Source organism: Conger conger, chromosome 17 (assembly GCF_963514075.1).
Source record: "Conger conger chromosome 17, fConCon1.1, whole genome shotgun sequence".
NCBI classification, from domain to species: Eukaryota; Metazoa; Chordata; class Actinopteri; order Anguilliformes; family Congridae; genus Conger; species Conger conger.
In genome coordinates, this window is record NC_083776.1 from 10,649,711 (window position 1) to 10,672,403 (window position 22,693).

The following is a 22,693-nucleotide window of genomic DNA, read 5'->3' on the forward strand; positions in this document are numbered from 1 at the left end:
GTGCCAGACAGGTTGGTTTGAGTATCTCAATAACTGCTGATCTCCTGGGATTTCCATGCACAATGATCTCTAGTGATTGCAGAGGATGGTGCGAAGAACAAAAAAACATCCAGCGAGCAGCAGTTCTGCGAGCAAAAAGGCCTTGTTAATGAGAGAGGTCAGTGGAGAAGCTCCAGACTGGTCAAAGCCGACAGGAAGGTGACAGTAGCGCAAATAACCACACATTACAACAGTAGTAGGCGGAAGAGCATCTGTGAACACACACAACACATACAACCTCTGAGTGGATAGGCTACAGCAGCAGAAGACCTAATACGTCTAAAAAATAAGTCTAATAAATACCTAATAAAATGCTCACTGAGTGTATGTTTTATCATTTTCCAGAAACAGCTGTTTTGTGTTGAGCCAGACTGTTCCAGAAGCAGTGTTACATGCCCAAGCCATGACACTAACTCCATATTTCACAGACAAGGTAGTATGCTTTGGATCATGAGCTGTTCCTTTCTGCACACTTTCAACTTTCCACTGCTTTGGTAAAATTTTGCAAATTCGAATCTGGCCTTCCAATTTTTGCTGCTGAAAAGAGGTTGGCATCTTGGAGTGTAGCTTCTATAATTCTACTCTTGAAGTCTCCTGCAGATGGTGGCTTCTGATATTTTCACCCCTGACTCTGGAGACTGCTGTTTATGTAAGTGGTCATTGTTTTAGGGGACTTGTTCAGAGTTTGTAGGATCCATCTGCCATTAACTGCAGTGATCTTCCTTGGCAGACCTGTATGGGGTATATTTCTCAGTCGACCAGTGACCTGTCTTTTTCAAGACTTTTCAAACTGCTGTACTTCATGTTCACACTTTCTTAATGAATTCTTCTGTCCTCTCAGCTTTCAGATGAGTTATTTTTTTAAATATTAGCCTACATTTGCACAGCTGAAAGGGGGGACATTACAGAAAAACAGCTGTTTCTGTGAAATGGTCAGTGAGCACTTTATTAGGTATTAGACTTATTATTATTAGACTTCTGCTGCTGTTGCCTATCCACTTAGATGTTTTACACATTGTGTGTTCACAGATGCTCTTCTGTATGGTTATTTGCATTACTGTCACCTAGAGGCTAGTGTGCGTGATAATCCCAGGATATCAGTAGTTTCTGAGATACTCAAACCACCCCTAGTCTGGCACCAACAATCATTCCACGGTCACATTTGGTCTGATAAACAGCTGAACATCTGGACCACGTCTGCTTGCTTTTATGTATTCAGTTGCTGTCACATGATTGACTGATTAAATATTTGCATTTACAAGCTGGTGTATTGGTCTATAAAGTGCTCAGTGAATGTATATTGAATGCAATTGAAATTGTACTTCCCTCTAGGGTCTTTCAGCGCACTTAGCCCTGGTTATGGGTATGCACTTTGTTGTATGTTGCTCTGGATAAGAGCGTCTGCCAAATGCCAATAATGTAATGTAATGTAATATATGCATGTAAATACCATTTATACAAATGGATGGTCATTTTGTCTAATATTCATATGTTGATCTCAAATCCAACTCTCTTAATTATATAACAAATGTAATACATTTCATACTTGATGGCACTGTAATTCCCTAAATGTGTCTATAAGTGTGTGGGTGTATGTGTGTGCATGCATGTGTTTGTGTGTGTGTGTGTAAAAATGGGAAAGGAAACATTTTCTTTTCTATCCAAAACTTGCCACCCCTGCTACACATTTAACTGGAGAAAATATATCTCTGTGTACTACAGGTGCTAGTAATGACAAATATATTGAGGGGCGACGTGGCTCAGGCAGTAAGAGCAGTGATCTGGCTGTCGGAGGGTTGCCGATTCGATCCCCTGCCCGGGCTGTGTCGAAGTGTCCCTGAGCAAGACACCTAACCCCCAAATGCTCCTGAGGAGCTGGTCGGTGCCTTGCATCGCCGTTGGTGTGTGAGTGCGTGTATGAATGGGTGAATGAGAAGCATCAATTGTACAGCGCTTTGGATAAAGGCGCTATATAAATGCCAACCATATACAGAAAACAACAGACCCCAAACTCTAGCAAATTTGATAGACTCAGCTCAGAAAAAGTAATCATCAGCTAGGTCACAATTACAATTAGACAAACACCTCAGGGTGTATTCATTTAAAACAAGTCAGCACTGATTTTGTGTGTGATCATGACTGGGGCTTCAATTCCATCTGACCGCAAAGCACCTCAATATTGAGCAGCTGTATTTAAACTATACACAAGATATTTTGGGCACTGTACAAGAGGCCATCTTTGAAATAAACGTACCCCCTGAGTGGAACTGGCCAGTGGTTCACAATGTACACGTATCAGTTGTCTCGACAAAATGCCAAATTCTCAGTTTCATACAAAACAGCAGTAATGCATTGAATGCTGTAGCTTGACGCTCTGACACAATAAATCATACCCTCATTTGTACTTGTGTTTGGTGTGAAATGTTTTGTAAATGCCCATGTCTCCGGTGATTGACACTGGCATGTATGTAGTGTATAGTAGTGTATTGCCCAGGTAATAACAGCAGAGATGGGTGGTAGTAGGTGTAATCTTCAGGACCACAGACAGCTCCCTGTGCACTGTGTGAAATCACAGTAACAGCATTTTTTTCCCCCCTGAGATTAGTCACCAGCTCATTTTTAATGCATCATACTGTGTATATCTATATTGTGGGGTGATATACATAGCCCTCCAAATTGATGGTAATGATAGAGTTAAATGTGTTATTGTTATTGAATCATACTTACATGCACATATGTTTGACCATTTCACAGAAATGTTTTTCTTTTGTGTAGAGTTCCCCCGTTTTCAGCTGTGCAAAAGTAAGCTAATGGATGACTTTAGCTGTTGCTCAGGTGTTTCCTTTTGCATGGATTGTTCAGACATAAAAGAGCAGTGAGTGTCTAGTCTTGTGTTTTCATCTGTTGTGATTTCATTTGGAGTCAGACAGCATACACCATAAAGACCAGTCAACTAACTATGGCTGAAAAGCAATCTGTATCAGTAATCTGTACACATATCTGTGAACTGTGAGAACAGACACATTTTCAAGGACACCACAAAAACAAGATATATCAAGTGCAACACTCTGAAAAGTCTTGAAAAAGAAAGCAACCACTCACAAATAAACACCATACAGTTTGGCCAGGGAAGACAACTACAGTTGACAGAAGAATTCTAGGAGCTGTGAAGAAAAAACATACAACCATAGTCATTGAAACCGCCACTGCATGCAGAAAACTTTGAGAGCAGAAATTATAGAGGCTACGCAGCTCTTCAAAATGCAACCATCTCTTCAGCAGCAAGAATTGAAAGACCAGATTCGATTTTATAAAACAATTCAGAGATAGAAGAGTTTATGGGCGGATGAAACCGAAATAAACCTTTACCAAAGTGACGGAAAGCCAAAAGTGTGGCAAAAAGAAGGAACAGCCCATGATCCAAAGCATAGCAGCTCTTCTGTGAAGTATGGAGGAGGCAGTGTCATGGCCTGGTCATGCTACGTCTGGAACAGGCTTGCTCATTTTTATTGATAATGTAACGGGGGATGGCAGCAATAGGGTTAATTTGGAAGCATTCATACACATTTTGTCTGGCTATGCACAAAGAAATTCCTCATCTGCTGGCACATCATCCAGCAGCAAGGACCCCAAACACACTGGCTACCCAAAGCATTTATCAGGTCCAATTGGGCATGCATTCTCAGGAGACTGAGGAAACCTAATTCCCAACCTCCCAAAACAAAGATCAACTGAACGTGGCTGCAGTCAAGGCCTGGACGGCATTTAAAATGGTACCAACGTGATGTCAATGTCTTGTGAACTTGATGCAGTCTTTGCATTTAAGGGCTATGCATCAAAAATGTAAATTCATCCCTTAACTGAAAATGTAATGTGAAAATGCCTTTATGTAAAATAATAAAATATCTATACACATAAATACCGTGTCATGAAAGCTCATTGCACTTGTGTCTCATATTCATCCAAATGCCATAAGTATACAACAAAAATACAAATTCTTACTCTTCCTTTGCCACACTGTATCGATCCAAGAATTTACCAATAAATTGCCTTTATGAACTGAATGCATATCCAATACATCCGGTACAAAGGGCATTCTTGGCAAAGACAGGTAGACCTGTTAATCTTACTGAAGGCCACTAAAATCCATTAGAAATTTTGCCTCTATTAACAAAACTGTATTTGTATTAGTGGTTCAGCACCAAGTGGAAACCTGCAAGATTTCATATTGACTCATCGCTCTGCATTACATATTTAAACCAGTAGATGGCAGCAGATAGTCAATAATTCAATCACAATCCGTGCAATTTCCATCCATCCATCCATCCATCCATCCATCCATCCATTATCTTAACCTGCTTATCCTGAACAGGGTCACAGGGGGGCTGGAGCCTATCCCAGCATACATTGGGCGAAAGGCAGGAATACACCCTGGACAGGTCGCCAGGCCATCGCAGGGCACACGCACCATTCACTCACACACTCATAGCCACAGGCAATTTAGACTCTCCAATCAGCCTAACCTGCATGTCTGTGGACTGTGGGAGGAAACCGGAGTACCTGGAGGAAACCCACGCAAACACGGGGAGAACATGCAAACTCCGCACAGAGAGGCCCCGGCCGACGGGGATTTGAACCCAGGACCTCCTTGCTGTGAGGTGGCAGTGCTACCCACTGCACCATCCATGTCGAAAAAAAACTTACTACTAGCCTATATTTCCCCACAAAGAACTGAAGCAAGTCAATGTATAGAATGCTTGTGGTTGTAACTGTTTTCATGAATAATCATACATTATATTCAATCAGATGTATTCTGAGGGTATTTGCATCCACATTGGGTGATCTCTGTTGCAATTGTAGGTCTATTTCTACATAGTCCCCCGATTTCACAGGACCAAAGAAATTGGCTGCTCAGCTGTTTCTTCAGCAGCTGGATGATGTTGCATCGTTAGTCTATGCACAAGAAAGCTAACCAAAAGTCAATAGTTGATTCTGCGTGTGGCATTTGCATCTGGAATCTGTTAATTTTATCTCTCAACATGAGAATCAAAGAAGTGTCAATGGTAAAGCAAGTCAAGAACACTCTCCGAGATGTAGGCAGAGATGGTTCAAAGAGTACCACAAAGAAAAACTACACTAGCTTAACCTCAGCAAGATGCAAGCCACCAATAATTTCTTAACCTCTCCATATTCCGATTTGTGAAGTTGCTGTGTTATTATAATAATTTAGTAATATATTGCGGATGAATCAGGGATGGTTTGCCTCACTGGTGAGTCAGTGGACAGTCTCTCACATGCTTAGCGGATGAGCCACTCTCAGCCAGACTTCAAGCCCATAGTCTTTGGCTCCAATTTGTACAATATGGCAGTGACTGAAAACGTCACTTCCAAGCACCAAAACACTTTTCAACAGCCCATGGAAAGGCAATGGGTGGCATCACAGACACTTTGTCCATGTTTTGTCTACAGTCTATGGAAGATAGGGCGGCCTGTAGCATAGTGGTTAAGGTAAATGACTGGGACACGCAAGGTCAGTGGTTTTAATCCTGATACAGCCACAATAAGATCCGCACAGCCGTTGGGCCCTTGAGCAAGGCCCTTAACTCTGCATTGCTCCAGGGGAGGATTGTCTCCTGCTTAGTCTAATCAACTGTACGTCGCTCTGGATAAGAGCGTCTGCCAAATGCCAAATAATGTAATGTAATGTAAAAGATACCCAGTATCTGGTGATGTCTATGGCTTGCAGACTTCAGTCAGTCATCACTGCAAATAATTTGCAACCAAATACTAAATATAATGACCATCTAAGATTATGTTCAGTTGTTCAATTGCTTTTGGTCCCCTAAAATGGAATGGGGGGACTGCGTATATATACCTGCTATATGTAATTCCTACGGGGATGACACAATTTTGTTGTAAATACCCTCAAATTAAAGCTACAGTCTGCACTTTAACCTCATATTAATTGTACAGAGCTTGAACAACAAAATAGTGTCACTGTCCAAATGCTTACAGACTGCACTGTATACATAGTCTATATGCAGTGTTACACACATAAATGTATACTGTTGGTATCACATTCTCTGTAACATGGGTATGGCCCCATTATGCGTTGCTATCGTTAATTACAAAATTATTATTTCTACATTTCCTGTCACTGCAGATCATGTAGCAGTACAATTTACACTTCCACATTGTGTCCGTGATCCCGTTGCAAAACGGTGTGATTCTGTAACCACATTGAAAAAGCACAGAATGCACTGTTCTTCAGCCTTTAAGGGGGCGGTTGAATTGAGGGAAACATTGTGTAATATCTGAAAAACTGATTCAAGCCCAAATGCTTGGTAATTCCCCAAACATCTTGAGGCCATTCCCTTGTGGACATATCAAAGAAGGGTTGACCAGGAGCAGCCAACAATTTCAGCCAGAAGAAGTGACTCTGTCATAGAGATGAGCGTTACTGGGCCTGGCAGCTTCGCATTCACTCTCAGTGATAAGGGTAGGTTTCAGCCACACATATTATTCAGATTCTTATCAAAATTCATTTCATTATAAACAGTGCACTTATATTTTTATTAGTTGTATTATTAGTATTGGTTGTGGTCGCATCAGTAGGAATTGTCATAATGGTAGAAGTCAACACATATTACAAATGATCAGTTATTAATTTGAAGGGTTACTATATATTTGGTATACTGATATCACTTTCCAATAAGATTAAATAAATTGGCAGGAACTAATGTAGTTGTTAAATAGGTAACTACTTAAAAGCTGTACAGCGTTGTTTATGTATTTGTGCACCATTAATTCAAGTCAAGAACGACATTAGTTCATGCCAATTCATATTGGAATAATAAAAAGTTATTTATATGTTATGTATTATTTAATGGTTGACTTGTTATAAGTTTATCCTATGGTTCTCCAATGTATAAATACTCACATAACTAATACACCAGTTCGTAGTTAATACATTATGTAATGAAAAGTATATTTCATGCTTAATTAATGTATTTGTGCATCAATTAATTCATGTTAGCAACTACATTTGTTTATGTCAATTCATGTAACTTATTGTGTGACTGATATACTCTTTAATATATCCCTTAGTAAATTAGCAGCAACAAGATTATGTGGCTGCCAATGCTTGCCTTCTGAAATCTATACTGTATGGTTATGTCCATTAAACCTATGAAGTTTTTTCTGCATTGTACATTGTCCTAAAGTAGTGAATTTATTTTTTTCTTCATCACACAAAACTGATTGATTAAATCTCTGAAAGAATCATGAGTTTTGAATAAAATTCACTTTTTTCTCTGCACACATGTGTAGAAGATGCATTTTAATGAAAGTTAAGAAGAAGATGCATTGTGCTAAGTCTTCATTTCAGTGCATTATGCTTCAGATTCAAAGACTGAGAAGAAGAATGATGGGAAATGTTGTATCAGTGCATTGGTTGTATACATCCTGCTGCTGACAGGACTTACTGCGTTCTTCGTTTACAAAGGTAAATCTCCACATCTGCTGAAGGGGCAGAAATGATTCAATTATAAACAGAATCAATTATTGGTTTGCAAATGAACTGCATTTGTATTTATATCATGTTTGGCTATATAGTATAAAATAACACAACGATGAATGTAATTGTACCCTGCAGCCGATGTGTTCTTGTAAAATGCAAATACGCTTGAAATACTCATTAGATTGTAACATTGCGTTCTGTGGTCAGTCAAGCAATCAATTCATCAATCAATCATTTCAACACACTATATATATATAGTTCTGCTACTTCTGATTATTTATATTGTAGCTCGTTTATGCAATGGAAATAATAATGAAATGGAAATAAATTAGAATAAATGTGAATAAAAATGGTGATTGTGAATGTAACATAAAAACAATAGAATACAATCAATACAGTGATAATAGTCATTGATGAAAGTCTCTCCCCCCAGTGTTTATGCTCCAGGGAGAACTTAACAGCCTGGGTGTGCTGAAGGCTGATCTGGAGCTGGTCAATAGCAGCACCGTTCTGCTGCACAGCAGGCTGGAAAATCTGAACCTCAGTGCAGGTGAGATGGGTCAGAACTGCACTCTCACTCTGCCTTCACCTGTCACAAAATGTGGGCCTTACACCTGAAGCTCCCCTTGCTTAGAAATCCTATACGTTTGTGCCGGTCTAAAATGCTACACACGCTCTTAATGAGAGGTCTAAGCTGACAGGAAGGTGACAGTAACACACATTACAACAGTAGTATGCAGAAGAGCATGTCTGAACACACAACGCATCATAACGGTAGAAGTCTAAGAAATAAGTTTAATAAATACCTAATAAAGTGCTCACTGAGTGTTTTGTTATTTTTCTTTGTCCCTTAAATTGATTACAGGCACGAACACTGATACTGAGCTCAAATTTAACAAAAGACAGGTGAACACACCTGTTACAGTTGGTAAAGGCAAAGGTTTTCAAAACATATCAACACAATGAATTGACAAAACAAAAAGAGATTTTTAATAAGCTTTTATACGATAGCACAACAGCCATAGACATATGTTTTCTTCTTCTGCTTCTTCTTCTGATGTGGGTGTCTGAATGTGTGTGGGTATCACAGGTCCTCCTGGTACACCTGGAGTCAGAGGGCCAAAAGGAGACACTGGTGAGTTTTGAGACTTTTGTCTTAAATAGCGGTAACCAGTGGTAACCATGAAATTACAACTGTTTTGATCAACACTATTAATCACTTGAAAATGATTATTTTTTTCTGTGCTCATATATCTTCTGAAAGCATTGTCTGAATTATAACCTCTGTTCAACTCCTGAAATGCCTGCAATAGTGTCTTTCTGTCATGTAAAGCATTGTACTGAAGAGGGGGGCTCCTTCTCCCTGCAACATGGTGACAAATTTCAGTCATGACCAGTGATTTCAGCCTGTCTGAATATGCGGTAATATATATATGCTTTCATCAAGGGGCCACTGGTCCAGGGGGTGAGAAAGGTTCCCAGGGCAGCCAGGGACCACGGGGAGCGACCGGGTCAAATGGAGAGAAGGGAAGTGGAGGTGAGTCGACCTGTCCTGGTTCTATTCCGCTCTTTCACTCCATAGAGAACAAAACTGCACAAGCAAGCATTTTCTGTCCCAAGCAGGAAAAGAGCTCTATATTTGTGGTATTGTGTAACACTTCCTGTAATCTGCCGCTAAGGAGTAATGGAGAGCTTGTCATGTTTGTGTGCCAGCGTGTTCTTTATGGACCCCAGGAGCTGATAGTGATACAAATATACAAAACAATAAACAACATTTGCTAACAATGGATTCAGTTACGGTAACTGGGGCTAACATAGATGTTTGCCATTCATGTTGTGACTGATATATTAAGCTATGACACAACCTCCACCAGTTTTTAACCTTTTTATGTAAGCAATGTACAGTCAGCTCCAGAATTATTGGCATCCTTGATGAAAATGAGCAAAAAAGGCTGTCTAAAATAAACAACAAAGAAAATGAGCTATATTTTATGTCCAAACATATATACATTTAATATATACATACATATATACATACATTTTTTAAAATGTATGTCCATATATACATACATTTAAAAACTATATACATTTAATACAATTATTATTTTCTTTTTATTGAGTAATACTATTTTTTTATGAAAAATCTAGGTGTCAGAATTATTGGCACCCTTAAATATTATTTTAAATAAAACCAAACAAAGTTAAATCTGCAGTAAAATTCTACTTATTTAAGTTAATCTCAGTCTTAAATTTTAACTGTATTGCGGCCTTCCATCACTTCCTGTTTCCCTAGGGTATAAAAATGAGGTAACACACATGTAAAATCCCTATGTCATCCATCACCATGGGGAAAGTCAAAGAACTGTCAAATCAAAAGAGACAGATGGTTGTCAGTCAGGTAATGGGTACAAAAAATTACATAAATGGTTAAACATACCACTAACCACTGTTAGGGCAACAATCAAAAAAGTTTAAAACATCTGGAACAGTTGCAAACTTGCCAGGAAGAGGATGCAAGTTGCCCCCACGCACAGTGAGGAAGATGGTGAGGGAGGCAAAGAAGAACCCAAGGACCACAATTAAAGAACTGCAGACTTTAGTTGCGTCTCGGGGTCACAAAGTTTCAAAATCAACTATAAGACGCCACCTCCATACCAACAGGCTCTTGGGAAGGGTTGCACAAAGAAAGCCATTACTGAGAGTAACCAATAAATTCAAGCATCTGGAGTTTGCGAAACGTCCTTGGAACTATATCTGGAACAGGGTTCTATGGTCAGATGAGACCAAAATTTTACTTTTTGGCCATGTACACCATCGGCATGTTTGGTATTTGTGCATCTGTGCCTCTTCCTGTGTGTGTGATTGTGTATGTGTATGTTGGCTTGTTTTGGTGCGTCTGTGCATGTTCCTGTGAGTGTGACTGTGTGCAGGTGCAGTCTTACGTATGTATAACTGTGTGTGTCTGTGTGTCCACGCACACGTGTACGTACCATTGACTGAGGGTCGTGGGCTGTCTCTGCACAGGTGAAAAGGGTGAGACTGGACTGACTGGTTCTGCTGGACCCGTCGGGCTGCCAGGCCAGACAGGTATGCTGTGTCGGGAGACGGGATGGGCTTCAGCTGCAGCTGCTGCTCTTTAGCTCATAGCAGGAGGCACACATCACACCCCCAGCAGAGAGCCTCTCACTGAGCCCCCTAGTGGCCTGTTTGCAGTATTTCAGCTCCGCTGAATAGGGTATAGTTGCATCACAGTAACCTTTTAATAATGGCCTGAACTCAGCGTGCTAGGTTTTATAGTGTTCATCAAATGGTATGTTTACAGAAAGCTTCAGCAAAACCTAGCATTCACTGCATATGGCCAATGTGAGAGGTTTTGGAGCACTGATGTGTTGCACTCTGTGCCCAAATACTGTTCTGAGGTGGATTTCACTGTCTATCGACCTCACCTACATTCTCAGGTCCTAACTGGTTGATGATTTTAAAGTGAAAATAAGAATCAGTAGATCCAGTGTCAGAAGGTTCTTTATGAATGCAGGCCAGTGTGTGCATTCAGGGACTGCATGTATCAGTACCACTGTATTACACAGCTCAGCATCAACTGAGCAGAACAGGCTCCCTGTTAAGACTTTTCAAGTATCATATCAGTACATTGTAGAAACACACTATGTCTGACACACACTCATCCAGTGATCTCCTTTATGATGAGCCATCTAATCGTTTATGAGTTCGCTGCATATGTGAAAGAAAATTAGCTTCCAGCTTCCAGTTACAATCATATTGCATTAAACTTAATGTAATGTAGACGCAAAATACATTTGTTATGCATTTTATATTATACATTTGCTTAGCTTCCCCTTTCTGCCAAGATTGGTAACTGGTGCATTGGAAGCAATAGTCCCCTTGTAGGATTTGACCCTACAACCTCATTACAATATACTGTACTCACAATAGTAGGTGGATGGGTGTGGGTGGGTATCCCTGGAATTTGCCGTGTTCCTGGTGGAACACACACATTGTATACAGTGCTGGCTCATGGGACACTGGCTGCCATTTCTCTGGGTCCTTACCTTCCTAAGTGGCTCATTTTGCTCTGTTTGGTGTTGCCACAGGTCAAAAGGGTGAACGAGGGCAGCAAGGACCAAAGGGAGAGACAGGTAGGCACATGCCATCTTTCTAAATGTGAATTTTCTTTCCTAAGTGCAAGTGGAGAGAATTTAACATTTACCTCAAGTCATTAACTAACATTAACATCAAGTCATTAACTGACATTAACATTGGACATCTTGTAACCTGTGAGTGTGTGGCATTCTTACTTTGTTGTTAATACATTTACCTTTGAGAAAAGCAAGGTGTCCTTGGGATTTAGTGTGAATGTGTGTGCTGCTCATAGGTACCGCAGGTGTAAAGGGAGACCAGGGAACGGCAGGTGTTCCAGGAGTGAGGGGACCTGCTGGAGATAAGGGCCAGACTGGGAGCAAGGGGGTTGCAGGTAGGAGTCTCTGGAGTGAGGGGTGGAGGGACAGTGGTCGGTTCACCTGTGTTCACCTAAGGGTGACTCACCTGCAGACTTTCTTTGTGTCCCCCAGGACCTCAAGGACCTCCTGGCCCTCCAGGATCCATGGGACCCAAAGGAGACTCAGGTAGTGCTTCTGTGATTAATTATGACTATGTATATGAGCATGTGCAATGTGGATATTTTTTGAGCATATACGTATGTGTATATATGTGCATGCTACTGACAGTGTTGTGATGCATGCAGGAACCTCTGGAAAGCCGGGGACACAAGGAGTTCCTGGGGTCCCAGGGACAAAGGGGGAAAAAGGGACAACAGGAAATGTGGGCTCCGTCGGAAAACAAGGTGGGTGATGAATGGTACCCTCAAACCGGGATACTTCACAGGGAACACATTTAATATCAGAAACCATCTAGTCACAAGTCCTGTTCTCAAAACAGTACAGTTCCTGTAGTTTGTGAAACACTGTCCCTTTCTCTACAGGTGTCCCAGGAGTGCAGGGCCCACAAGGAATAAAAGGAGACAGGGGGATACCAGGTGCAGTGAGAACTCAATACATATAATATGAATTTCGGTTTTACAAAATAACTATGAACAAACATGAACATAGCAGTTGTGTCTGTCAGCAATAACAGTGCTGGATTTTTTGCCATTCGTTTTTTTCTGTCCCACACAGACAAATTCCGTAATTTTCCAATTTTCTGTGTAGCTTTTGTGTTGCTTATTTCTGACCACACAATGACCACAATCTGTCCTTTTCCAGGTGTACAAGGAGCCAAAGGAAGCAATGGAGCTCAGGGCAGTAAAGGAGATTCTGGTACATTTTACTATGAACAGCTCTGTAGCTCTCCACCAGGGATTGACTTCCACAACCCTCCTATTTCCAAACATATCTCTGTCACACCACTATCCCACTATTATCCTACGCTGCTGCATACATCTATCCCAGAATTAAACCACACTGCTGCATACGTCTATCCCACCATTTCACTACACTGCTGCATATATCTATCCTATTATTACAGCACACTTCTTCTTACATCTATCCCACTATTAAACCACACTGCTGCAGACATACACTATTACACACACTGCTGCATACATATATCCTACTATTAAACCACACTGCCGCAGACATCTATCCCACTATTATAGCACACTGTTTAATTAATCTATCTCACAACTACAGCACATTGCTGCATACATCTATCTCATTATTAAACCACACTTTCTAAATTTGAAAAAGTTTCTCAATGCAAGTGAAGATAATCTTTCCCTTTAACATGAATATCAAGTCATCAATTGACATTAACATTGGAAATATTCAAATGTGGCGGCATGGATGGTGCAGTGGGTAGCACTGCCACCTCACAGCAAGGAGGTCCTGGGTTCAAATCCCCGTCGGCCAGGGCCTCTCTGTGCGGAGTTTGCATGTTCTCCCTGTGTTTGCGTGGGTTTCCTCCGGGTATTCCAGTTTCCTCCCACAGTCCCAAGACATGCAGGTTAGGCTGATTGGCGAGTCAAAATTGCCCGTGGGTATGAGTGTGTGAGTGAATGATGTATGTGAATTTTCTTTCCTAAGTGCAAGTGGAGAGAATTTAACATTTACATCAAGTCATTAACTAACATTAACATCAAGTCTGATGTTAACTGACATTAACATTGGACATCTTGTAACCTGTGAGTGTGTGGCATTCTTACTTTGTTGTTAATACATTTACCTTTGAGAAAAGCAAGGTGTCCTTGGGATTTAGTGTGAATGTGTGTGCTGCTCATAGGTACCGCAGGTGTAAAGGGAGACCGAGGAACGACAGGTGTTCCAGGAGTGAGGGGACCTGCTGGAGATAAGGGCCAGACTGGGAGCAAGGGGATTGCAGGTAGGAGTCTCTGGAGTGAGGGGTGGAGGGACAGTGGTCGGTTCACCTGTGTTCACCTAAGGGTGACTCACCTGCAGACTTTCTTTGTGTCCCCCAGGACCTCACGGACCGCCTGGCCCTCCAGGATCCATGGGACCCAAAGGAGATTCAGGTAGTGCTTCTGTGATTAGTTATGACTATGTATATGAGCATGTGCAATGTGGATATTTTTTGAGCATATACGTATGTGTATATATGTGCATGCTACTGACAGTGTTGTGATGCATACAGGAACCTCTGGAAAGCCAGGGACACAAGGAGTTCCTGGGGTCCCAGGGACAAAGGGGGAAAAAGGGACAACAGGAAATGTGGGCTCCGTCGGGAAGCAAGGTGGGTGATGAATGGTACCCTCAATCTGGGATACTTCACAGGGAACACATTTAATATCAGAAACCATGTAGTCACAAGTCCTGTTCTTGAAATAGTACAGTTCCTGTAGTTCCTGAAACACTGTCCCTTTCTCTACAGGTGTCCCAGGAGTGCAGGGCCCACAAGGAATAAAAGGAGACAGGGGGATACCAGGTGCAGTGAGAACTCGATATATATAATATGAATTTCGGTTTTACAAAATAACTAAGGCCAAACACATACAGTGGTGTGAAAAAGTGTTTGCCCCCTTCCTGATTTCTTATTTTTTGCATGTTTGTCACACTTAAATGTTTCAGATCATCAAACAAATTTAAATATTAGTCAAAGACAACACAAGTAAACACAAAATGCAAGTTTTTAAATGAAGGTTTTTATTATTAAGGGAGAAAAAAAATCCAAACCTACATGGCCCTGTGTGAAAAAGTGGCCCTGTTAAAACATAACTTAACTGTGGTTTATCAAACCTGAGTTCAATTTCTCTAGCCACACCCAGGCCTGATTACTGCCATACCTGTTCTCAATCAAGAAATCACTTAAATAGGACCTGCCTGACAAAGTGAAGTACACCAAATGATCCTCAAAAGCTAGCCATCATGCCGAGATCTAAAGAAATTCAGGAACAAATGAGAAAGAAAGTAATCGAGATCTATCAGTCTGGAAAAGGTTATAAAGCCATGTCTAAAGCTTTGGGACTCCAGCGAACAACAGTGAGAGCCATTATCCACAAATGGCAAAAACATGGAACAGTGGTGAACCTTCCCAGGAATGGCCGGCCGACCAAAATTACCCCAAGAGCGCAACTGACTTGCTTCAGTTAAGGTCAGTGTTCATGACTCCACCATAAGAAAGAGACTGATCAAAAATGGCCTGCATGGCAGAGTTCCAAGACGAAAACCACTGCTGAGCAAAAAGAACATTAAGGCTCGTCTCAATTTTGCCAGAAAACAGCTTGATGATCCCCAAGACTTTTGGAAAAATACTCTGTGGTCTGACGAGACAAAAGTTGAACTTTTTGGAAGGTGTGTGTCCCATTACATCTGGCGTAAAAGTAACACTGCATTTCAGAAAAAGAACACCATACCAACAGTAAAATATGGTGGTGGTATTGTGATGGTCTGGGGCTGTTTTGCTGCTTCAGGACCTGGAAGACTTACTGTGATAAATGGAACCATGAATTCTGCTGTCTACCAAAAAATCCTGAAGGAGATTGTCCGGCCATCTGTTTGTGACCTCAAGCTGAAACGAACTTGGGTTCTGCAGCAGGACAATGATCCAAAAAACACCAGCAAGTCCACCTCTGAATGGCTGAAGAAAAACAAAATGAAGACTTTGGAGTGGCCTAGTCAAAGTCCTGACCTAAATCCTATTGAGATGCTGTGGCATGACCTTAAAAAGGCGGTTCATGCTCGAAAACCCTCCAATGTGGCTGAATTACAACAATTCTGCAAAGATGAGTGGGCCAAAATTCCTCCACAGCACTGTAAGAGACTCATTGCAAGTTATCGCAAACGCTTGATTGCAGTTGTTGCTGCTAAGGGTGGCCCAACCAGTTATTAGGTTTACAGGGCAATCACTTTTTCACACAGGGCCATGTAGGTTTAGATTTTTTTTCTCCCTTAATAATAAAAACCTTAATTTAAAAACTGAATTTTGTGTTTACTTGTGTTGTCTTTGACTAATATTTAAATTTGTTTGATGATCTGAAACATTTAAGTGTGACAAACATGCAAAAAAATAAGAAATCAGGAAGGGGGCAAACACTTTTTCACACCACTGTAGCTGTTTCATCCATCAGGAATAACAGAGCTGGATTCATTTCTATTCTGTCCCATACTGGCAGGACCTAATTCTTACATTTTCAAATTTTCTGTGTAGATTTTGTGTTGCTTGCTGTTGACCACACAATGAACACAATCTGTCTTTTTCTAGGTGTACAAGGGGCCAGGGGGAGCAATGGAGCTCAGGGCAGTAAAGGAGATTTTGGTACGTTTTGCTAAGAACAGCTCTGTAGCTCTCCACCAGGGATTAACTTCTTTAACCGTCCTGTTTCCAAACATGTCACTGTCACACCACTATCCCACTAATACCCTACACTGCTGCATACATCTATCCCACTATTACACTACACTACTGCATACATCTATCCCACAATTACATTACACAACTGCATACATCTATCCCACAATTACACTACATTGCCAAATACATCTATCCCAATATTACACTAAACTGCTGTATACATCTATCCACCTATTACACCACACCCTAAGGTTTATGAAGACAGGCCAATGTGTGCATCCAGGGACTGCATGTATCAGTACCACTGTACTACACAGCTCAGCCCTTTGTTTTGCTCCACTGAAGCAGAACAGGCTCCTCCTTAAAAGTTTACACGTACCAGCTCAGGGCATTGTCGAAATGCACTCATCCAGTGATTTCCTTTATGATGGGCCATCTAATCGTTTATGAGTATGCTGCATGTGTGAAAGAAAATGAAACATCTATCCCACAGAACAAGCCTCCAGTTACGCTCATTCTGCATTTAATATCAGATATACACTACATTACATTTTTTATCATTATTATATTATTCATTTGCTCAACAGATATCTTCATCCAGATCATGATAGCATGTCTCTTGTCCAAGGATACAACATCAGATCCCACTATATTATCATATTCCATCACTATATTGTGTTAACGGATGTCTCATATCCCTGGAATTTGCCATGTTCCTGGTGGAACACACACATTGTATACAGTGCTGTCTCATGGGACACTGGCTGCCATCTCTCTGGGTCCTTACCTTCCTAAGTGGCTCATTTCGCTCTGTTTGGTGTTGCCACAGGTCAAAAGGGTGAACGAGGGCAGCAAGGACCAAAGGGAGAGACAGGTAGGTACGCGTCATCTTTCTAAATGTGAATATTATTTCCTTTATGCAAGTGGAGAGAATTTTCCTCCATTAATATCAGGTCATTAACTGTAAAAAGTTGGACATCTTTCGCCCACCACCCCCCCACCCCCCCACACCCGTTCCCGTATGTCCTTATCCCCGTGGTTACAGACAGATTGTCCAAATCTTTAGGAGGGGTGAGACAAGTTGAGTGTCTCAGCATGATAAATAATTTATTGTGTCATAAGGCTGGGATTACAGGTGAGACTTGATTATAAAATATGCTGAAAATTGAATATTACCTTTTTTTCCATTCCGAGTCACCCTCAGACCCCATTATTCAGGCACATGAACCCCCCCCCTCCACCCAAAAATGTCCTTGATTTATATTTGATGCGCTGAATGAGAGGGACAAGCTCACAGTTTCTATAGCGCTTAAAGTGGTCATTAGAGTCGATGGGATGGATGTTAAAATCCAGGACTGACCTGAGGGATAACAATGTCTCCTACTTTCCCAAAATGGATGCTTACCATTCCCAGTTAACGGTTTCCATTTGTTAAAAATGGAATGCATTAAACCCGGTATAATATATAATACAAAAAAGTTATCTAGTTGAAACTGACTTGTCACGCCACTTTTACATTGTGAGGACAAGAATGAGAACATGATGTTCTCATCTTGAATTGTTATTTCTTATTCTAACATAAGTATGTCTTACATGTGATATTCTCATGTTCACCTGTGAGTGTGCGGTAAGCTAATGTTCACCCTCGAGTGTGTTGTTAATGTGTTCACCTGTGAGTGTGTGGTATTCTTATGTCCAACTGTAAGTGTGTGGTAGTCTTATGTTCACCTGTCAGTGTGTGGTATTTGTAAATTCACCTGTGAGTTTTTAATACATGAACCTTGTGAAATATGTTCTTGAAAGACTGGGTTTTAGTATGAATGTGTGTGCTGCTCATAGGTACCGCAGGTGTAAAGGGAGACCGGGGAACGACAGGTGTTCCAGGAGTGAGGGGACCTGCTGGAGATAAGGGCCAGACTGGGAGCAAGGGGGTTGCAGGTAGGAGTCTCTGGAGTGAGGGGTGGAGGGACAATGGGCGGTTCACCTGTGTTCACCTAAGGGTGACTCACCTGCAGACTTTCTTTGTGTCCCCCAGGACCTCACGGACCGCCTGGCCCTCCAGGATCCATGGGACCCAAAGGAGACTCAGGTAGTGCTTCTGTGATTAGTTATGACTATGTATATGAGCATGTGCAATGTGGATATTTTTTGAGCATATACGTATGTGTATATATGTGCATGCTACTGACAGTGTTGTGATGCATACAGGAACCTCTGGAAAGCCGGGGACACAAGGAGTTCCTGGGGTCCCAGGGACAAAGGGGGAAAAAGGGACAACAGGAAATGTGGGCTCGGTCGGAAAACAAGGTGGGTGATGAATGGTACCCTCAAACCTGGATACGTCACAGGGAACACATTTAATATCAGAAACCATCGAGTCACAAGACCTGTTCTTGAAACAGTACAGTTCCTGTAGTTTGTGAACCACTGTCCCTTTCTCTACAGGAGTCCCAGGAGTGCGAGGCCCACAAGGAATAAAAGGAGACAGGGGGATACCAGGTGCAGTGAGAACTCAATACATATAATATGAATTTCGGTTTTACAAAATAACTATGAACAAACATGGACATAGCTGTTGTGTCCGTCAGCAATAACATGAGAAGAGTTTTTGGATGTTATTTTTTTTTTCTGTCCCACACTGATGGGCCCCAATTCTTTCATTTTCTCACTTTCTGCATTTCCATTGTTTTTGACCACACAATGAACACAATATGTCTTTTTCCAGGTGTACAAGGGGCCAGGGGAAGCAATGGAGCTCAGGGCAGTAAAGGAAATTCTGGTACGTTTTGCTATGAACTGCTCTGTAGCTCAATTACACTACAATTACACTACACTACTGCATACATCTATCCCACTATTACACCACACTACTGCATACATCTATCCCACTATTACACCACACTACTGCATAAATCTATCCCACTATTACGCTACACTACTGCCTACATCTATCCCACTATTACACCACACTACTGCATACATTTATCCCACTATTACACCACACTGCTACATACATCTATCCCACTATTACACCACACTACTGCATACATCTATCCCACTATTACAATAGACTGCTGCATACATCTATCCCACTATTACACCACACTACTGCATACATCTATCCCAATATTACAATAGACTGCTGCATACATCTATCCCACTATTACACCAAACTGCTGCATACATCTATCCCACTATTACACCACACTACTGCATACATCTATCCCACTATTACAATGCACTGCTACATACATCTATCCTACCTTCACACACACTATCTACCCATATTTTACACCACACTACTGCATACATTTTCCTCAAATTTTCATCACATTTCATTAAAGATAGTATTCATTCATAAATATTTAAATCGTTTCTGATTTTAATGTTATCTTGTTTTTTTTAGGAACCCCAGGAATTCCCGGAGCAAAGGGTGAAAAGGGTAACAACTTCAAACCTCATCGAGGGCAGGACACAGGGAGAAATTCCGGATTGCACAGGCGTTTATTTCACAGTAGCTGAAGCTGGAGGGAGGGAGAGATCGAACGAAAATAAACAAAAAGTTTTCGTCCTTCCCCCTCACGGGTTCTGGGCAAAAATAGCAAACTTAAATAACGTTTTTAAGCTAGTCTGCACTTTCGGCACGCTGATCTCGGCTCTCTCTCTCCTCTCCAACGGGTTCCCGGTCTCAGCCGCCTGCTGTGGACTGATTCATAATGTAGTCCATGAGGGTGCCTGCTGAACCAGTAGGCATGGTCCTCAGATTTCCCTGCTTCCCTCCCGCAAACCCAAGTGGATATTGTGTGCATTTGCTGGGGAGGGGGGGTGGTGTTGTGTGTGTGTGTGTGTGTGTGTGTGTGTTTTAATCCACAACCAGTACCTCTCATTCTAGGGGTTGCTGGACCCAGGGGTGAGAGGGGAAGTCCAGGGCCCCCAGGGTCACAGGGGAGCAAAGGGGAGAAAGGAGAAGCGGCCGGGAGGAGCGGTGGTGAGTATCACTCACCTCAGACACACACTGCACGCCATCACCCGCTCAGCTGACACGGTCGCTCACAAATGTGCTCGTTTCAGCGAAATGAGACAAAGTTCGCAGTTCCGTCCTCTCGAACAGCCTGACATACGTATCCTCAGAACAAAATGTCCGCCCTGCAGCCTCGTTTGTGCTGCGCTGACTCATCTCATTCATTGTTTCTGCTCGGGATCTGTGTCAAAGCTGGAGCACTACGTCACGTCCAAAGCTGGACTGCGTTCTGACAGTTCAAGGTGAAAAGGGCATATTTCATTTAAACGATGAAGTAACTGTACAGTAAATCTTAGAAGTATAATTCAAACAAGCTGTATTGTCATTTCGCCGCCTAACTGAAAACCCTTCCTGCTCTCTCTTGACCATTCACGCTCCGCAGCACCTAACGTGAGGATTGCCGGTGGCGGTAATCGTGGGAGAGTGGAGGTCTTTTACCAGGGTCAGTGGGGCACAATCTGTATGGATCACTTTGACGTGGGTGATGCGACAGTTCTCTGCAGGATGTTGGGCTACTGGCGGGCCTCCGTCACCTTTACCGCCCCACCGGGTAAGTCTACTGACCCATTAACCCAAACCGCTAGGTCTACTGACCCATCAACCCACAAAGCGCACAAAGCTTCCCCATTTGCAACGCACAGACCCTCCACCAGCACCAGAATCTCCGGACCCACCGTAGTGCCTCTCCACACAGAGGCTGCCAGATGAAGCATGAATCAGGCTTTAGTCTACTGGCCCATTAGCCCAAACTACTAAGTCTACTGGCCCACTAACCAGCCTGTAATGCTGTGAGACCCCAGTTCTGAGCCTGGATCAGCCTATAAAATGTTGTTTGGGCCATAAACATAGGACTGAACTAAAAATTAACTTTCATACTTGTGTATTGTGGTGCAGAGCTCTGAATAAAATACGTACAAAAGCGATGTCATCATGTAATTGTGGTGTTATCTTTACATTTAGAAGTACCAGCAGCTATACTTTTCAAGCATTTAGAAAAAAAAATATCAGCTGGGCCACACTTGACAGCAATTTTCCCATGGGCTACATATTCCCATTCGTGGTTACAAAGGATGCTGAAAGCCACAGAACAGATGACAAATAATAAAATGTTCACTGTAGGGAATGCTTCAGATACCATCTGTAAACCATACAAATACTTTGATCCTCCAACAATCAAGCTCTGCACCTATTGGTTATTCACATCATGGTGCAACAAAATAGCTTTGTCGAGTGGGAGAGCTGCTGTCAATTCATCTAGCAAGCGACAATAGTCATTTCCACTGCCATTGATTCTGCAGTAATAATGACTGCGCTCTCAATTTCAGGAACAGGGAAGATCTGGCTGGATGAGCTGCATTGTTTGGGTACAGAGGGAACTATTTTCGAATGCCTACATGCCGGCTTAGGTGTCCACAACTGCAACCACAACCGCGACGCTGGCCTGGAGTGCATCTGATGTCCTCGCCCCTCGTCACAGAGCATTCTCACCGCCAGGACACCTGCCGAACGTACACAGACTGTGAAACAACTCCATCACGGACGAGCCAATTTGCAAGCATTTGTGACTTAATTATAGAATGCTGTAAGCAGCGAACAGAAGTCATCACATGGATTAATGTGAAATCACATGGGGCATGTGAGACGTGTGACCTGTCAGCTGGAGCTCGAATCGGTTAGCATACAATGCAACTCATTTTCTCTGACGGGGAACGTAGACTTAAAACAAACTTCAAAACGAAGGAGCGTGTGGGAAACGGGGATGTTTTCCATGCACTCATTTAATGCAAACACTGTTGGGATGCTAGTATAATATTCCCTCTTGGGGAAAATGTATTGGTCCTAGTATCTGTTATTTAATTAAATACACAGCTACAACAGGATTCATCCATTTAAATGACAGAATCCTGCCTTTGATTTATTTATGGAAGTGTTGATTCTTTCTCATTATCCCTTGGCTCTCTGCAGCATGATGTAATTAAGTAATTAAAGTAAAATTTGATTCATGGTTGAAAAAACACCACAAAGCAATGTAACAGTGATGCACTTCATCCTTATTTTTGTAAAACTTGCTCCCATCAACGTGGATGAAGGCAACACCCTGGGGTTGAAAGATATTGGTCTTCATTTTCAATCAGAATATGCTCTTGCTCACACACCCATCGTACATATTGCATAGTTTATTTAGCTTACAACATTGTGCGCATTCATACAGCTGCATACGGTATTTGAGTTTTGCAATACATGTCACCTGGCTCACCTGGCAATCTTAGCCTGGCCCTTGTGATTATAAGCCAATT

The 22,693-nt window shown here is 41.9% G+C and overlaps 1 protein-coding gene and 1 long non-coding RNA gene across 2 annotated transcripts; both read left to right on the forward strand.

Annotated features, from left to right (window-relative positions):
• Window positions 1–6,308: 6,308 nt before the first annotated feature.
• Window positions 6,309–22,254, forward strand: marco (macrophage receptor with collagenous structure). The gene is made up of 26 exons (XM_061226901.1): window positions 6,309–6,538; window positions 7,442–7,543; window positions 7,992–8,108; window positions 8,649–8,693; window positions 9,006–9,095; window positions 10,583–10,645; window positions 11,668–11,712; window positions 11,949–12,047; window positions 12,145–12,198; window positions 12,318–12,416; window positions 12,555–12,608; window positions 12,835–12,888; window positions 13,850–13,948; window positions 14,046–14,099; window positions 14,219–14,317; window positions 14,456–14,509; window positions 16,286–16,339; window positions 17,205–17,249; window positions 18,215–18,313; window positions 18,411–18,464; window positions 18,584–18,682; window positions 18,821–18,879; window positions 19,101–19,154; window positions 20,126–20,363; window positions 20,779–20,946; window positions 21,722–22,254. Exons 1-26 carry the CDS (start codon window positions 6,490–6,492, stop codon window positions 21,850–21,852), a joined length of 2,178 nt encoding a protein of 725 aa, XP_061082885.1. The 5' UTR covers window positions 6,309–6,489; the 3' UTR covers window positions 21,853–22,254.
• On the forward strand, window positions 18,819–19,863 carry LOC133116422 (uncharacterized). The gene is made up of 3 exons (XR_009705865.1): window positions 18,819–18,874; window positions 19,101–19,154; window positions 19,782–19,863. It is a non-coding gene; the product is annotated as an uncharacterized LOC133116422 (long non-coding RNA).
• Window positions 22,255–22,693: the final 439 nt, after the last annotated feature.